Source organism: Peromyscus leucopus, chromosome 18, assembly GCF_004664715.2.
Source record: "Peromyscus leucopus breed LL Stock chromosome 18, UCI_PerLeu_2.1, whole genome shotgun sequence".
NCBI lineage: Eukaryota > Metazoa > Chordata > Mammalia > Rodentia > Cricetidae > Peromyscus > Peromyscus leucopus.
Window position 1 is genome coordinate 1,143,791 of NC_051078.1, and position 4,143 is coordinate 1,147,933.

Below are 4,143 nucleotides of genomic sequence, written 5' to 3' on the forward strand. Positions count from 1 at the left end.
CTGCAAGAGTACATAAAAATCTCCTCCCAAAGTAAATTTTAGTAAACAATACAACAGTATTAAGTATACTTTAGTTAATATAGACACTCCCCATTAGTTATATAGACATCCTATATAACTACAAATTTCTACTCTTTGAAAATATTAGGATTACATAGACTATGTTGCAAATATAAAATAATGTATAATACTATTTATGTTTATGCACACATTGTGTAATAATATTCAGCTTTATAAAGGGGACATTGCTACCTTGACATCTATTACATCATAGATGAATTTGAAGGATATTATGCTAAGTAAAATAAGCTAGGCACAGGTAACAAGTTCATTTCTTTATTAGCAAAGTTGATTTCTTTTATCTTCATCTATTTAGAAAATGTCTTTAAAAGCAGAGACTATTATGAGAAATTCAACATCAGTAACAAATTTTATTCTTCTTGGATTGACAAATGATCCACAATGGCAGCTTGTGATTTTCACGTTTCTTCTTGTTACCTACATGCTAAGTGTGACTGGAAACCTCATCATCATCATCCTCACTCTCTCGGATGCCCATCTGATGACACCCATGTATTTCTTCCTTCGCAATTTCTCATTCCTGGAAATATCATTCACATCTGTCTGCATTCCCAGATTCCTTGTCACTATTGTGACAGGAGACAGAACCATTTCCTACAATGGTTGTGTGGCTCAGCTATTCTTTTTCATTTTCTTGGGAGTAACAGAATTTTACCTTCTGGCTGCCATGTCCTATGATCGTTACGTGGCCATCTGCAAACCTCTCCACTACACAACAATCATGAGCAACCGCGTGTGCATTCTTCTTGTCTTTAGCTCATGGTTTGCAGGATTCCTGATCATCTTTCCACCAATTATCCTTCTGCTGCAGTTAGACTTTTGTGCCTCCAATATAATTGACCACTTCATCTGTGACTCTTCTCCAATTTTGCAGCTTTCTTGCTCAAACACTCACTTTCTAGAACTCATGGCATTTTTGTTAGCTGTGGTAACACTCATGGTCACCTTGACATTAATTATTCTCTCCTACACAAACATCATTCGGACAATTCTGAGAATTCCTTCTACAAATCAAAGGAAGAAGGCCTTTTCCACTTGCTCCTCCCATATGATTGTTGTCTCCCTCTCCTATGGCAGCTGCATCTTCATGTACATTAAGCCTTCTGCAAGGGAGAGGGTGACTTTAAGCAAAGGAGTAGCCGTGCTCAACACCTCAGTGGCTCCTCTCCTGAACCCCTTCATCTATACGCTGAGGAACCAACAAGTGAAGCAAGCCTTCAAAACCATGGTCCAGAGAGTCCTCTTTTCCTCAAAGAAATGAACATGATCACAAGGAAAAGGGACCTCTGAAGACAAGAGCTGGATGAAAATCCCTGCCCCTCTCCACATGGATTCTTTCCCAACAACTATCAAAGTATATTAAACTTACTGATAAGCTGGAGCAAAAATGTATGTAAAGAATAAATAGAAATACGAGATGAAATGTATTGGGTGTTTTAAATTATTTTTCTAAGGAAAATATAAGTAAAAGTATATAAAAATTTATGAAATTTATTTTATTCTTTGGTACTATTTCTTAAATGACAGATTATTCAACTGAAAATGTCTCTATTTCTACTAATCATATTTTAAAACGAAAATCATGACTTCTACAGTTCCATTGTTATCCTGACTTTATATTCACATTCCTTCCACTGGTACAATTGTCATTCCCACTGACACACCACCAAATGAACAGAAAGTGTTGAAGTGTGTACAACGGTGGAATGCTGCCTCTCTGTTGGTGATCCTGGAAATCACAAGTGCTGACTACTAATATCATAGACTTTTTCTATAATTCAACATGCAATAATGTCTTTCTATTTTCCGTTGTCTCCTTTACAGACGTTTTCTTCCCCATAGGCTCATAGTCAAGACAATGAATTTTAGAAGTAGCCAAGAAATGAAAATAGTGTTCCAAGGTTGGTCCTGTGCCTAATGAATCCCTCGGGTCCTGTGCTTCACTACGAGTAATTACCTTGGGACAGAAGCTATGAGTCTGACTAGATACCGGGTACGTCATTTGATTTTTAGCTTCTTGATTTTTAGCTTGATCTGAATGACAGGGAAATGTGATGAGCTCCATACATTTCCTATGTGAATTAAAGAAATAATTATTCTCATGAACAAGAACAATATGAAGCTCTGATTATTTCACTGTGCTCCTATGAAATGATGTACACTTCATTCGAATATATTCTAAACTAGTATAATTACAAAACAGTGATTAAGTGATATTTTATTTGATTATTAATTCTTTGTTGAGGCAATTTATAAAGAAAATGAAACTATGCAAGTTGGCTTTGTATGATAAAGCAAGTAAGCAGAAAATAAAATGAAAATCCAAAGAGTTTGGGAAAAGTATAAAGATTAAGTAAATGAATATAAACTATAGACAGACAGGAGAGGGAACATGAGATGAGAGAAGATGAATGGAAAAGGAGAGAGTAGGGAAAATATATCCTCCTGATTAGCAAAGCTTATCTGAAGACATCAATTCCAATTTAGGAAAACTGAAAAAGAAACTTACAAACTTCTGCATAAGTTCAAACTGCCTGGATCCATTAATACAGAAATACTTTCTTTTTTCTATTATTTTCTGTTTAAAGATTTGTAACAGTTTGAAAAGGATCTTGCAGATAATCTGATAAATTAATCTGAAATACTGATAAAATTCTAAGTAATATTATTTGTGGTTTTTTTTTTACTTATATTTCATTGTCAGTAAGATCTTAATGATTATAACTGTTTTTCCAGCCAAATACCCTGTTACAATCTCAAGGAATACAATGTTGTAGATCCATAAATATATAAAATATGTTTAGACACTAGTCTATGTTATCATTTTCTGTATTAAATACAAATAAAATGATTAGTGTAAGTTACAGATTATCAGAGTTTATGCGTACATGCTCTTGGAGGTCTCATTGTGGCTCCATTCACAGAGGCAAGAAATACAAGAAAACACAAAGATGCATAAAGTTGACTGTAGTCAATTCTGTGACTGTGTAATAATTCCAGTCCTGTTGCTACTTAGGTATGCACAAGCATAGATGAGAACCCCTTAGAAGTCTAATTCTTGCTCCACAAGTAATTACAATAATTTATTACCACAGTAAAAAAAATTATCTTTAATTTTTACTTCATCTCATTTTCACTATATATGATATGTACAACAAATAAAATTACATATCAATAATGTGTCTAGAAACAGGGAAAATGAATCAGTTTGTAAAGGGTTTGTCATTCAAATATGAAGATCTGGGTTTGGATCCCCAACATCTAAGTAAAAACCAAGGTGTGATGGTATGCACCAGGAAGCCTAGCATAAGAATGTGGGCATAGGAGGAGGATCCCTGGAACTGGTGAGTTTCAGGTTTAGTGAGAAACCCTGTCTTAAACAAGATAGAAAGCAATAGAGGAAGACACCAAACATTAACTTTTGCCTACACACACACACACACACACACACACACACACACACACGTGCATGTACCCCCTATGCACATACAAGCATGTACCACACAAACACACATAACCAGGTATACATTTATTAATAACATTTTCACTCAACAGCAAATTATTAGTAGTTAATCTTTGAAGAGTCAAATGTTATACATAAGTTTTTTACTGTATGGGTGCTTAATAAAAAACCACAGAAGTCACAGTTTAGAGATGCAAACATAAAAGTCAGATTTTATCATTAAAAAATTAAAAACACTATCATTAGCTGCCACCACAGCAGGACTATAATATGAAAATAGGTTATATCTGTGAAGTAAAAGCAGGCTTCTTTACTTGAGGAAGGGTTCTTACAGAAGGTAAGTTGACAAAGACAGAAGCAAGAGCGGAATATATGAATCTGTCTGGTACCTCATTCCCCTAAATCACCATAAACACAGTAACTAATAAAACATGTTCTGATTTCAACAAAACAATTACAAATGTTGCAAAAGACATCAGCACCAGAGCCAGATGTAACTAGGGATTGGAGCTCTCTGACCAGGAATTTAAAACTATGATTACTAATTTAATACATTAATTGATTAATATGGCAGGTGCTCTGATGGGAAAAGTAGATGA

General features: G+C 34.6%; 1 protein-coding gene across 1 annotated transcript; it reads left to right on the plus strand.

The window, feature by feature from the left end:
• The first annotated feature begins 379 nt into the window (after positions 1 to 379).
• Positions 380 to 1,342, plus strand: LOC114681750 (olfactory receptor 6C75). Its single transcript, XM_028855443.1, has one exon. The coding sequence runs from the start codon at positions 380 to 382 to the stop codon at positions 1,340 to 1,342; it is 963 nt and encodes a 320-aa protein (XP_028711276.1).
• The last annotated feature ends 2,801 nt before the right edge of the window (positions 1,343 to 4,143 follow it).

Excerpts from the sequence above, each read along its gene's own strand:
- LOC114681750 (XM_028855443.1), top strand. The coding sequence starts at position 380 with ATGTCTTTAAAAGCAGAGACTATTATGAGAAATTCAACATCAGTAACA.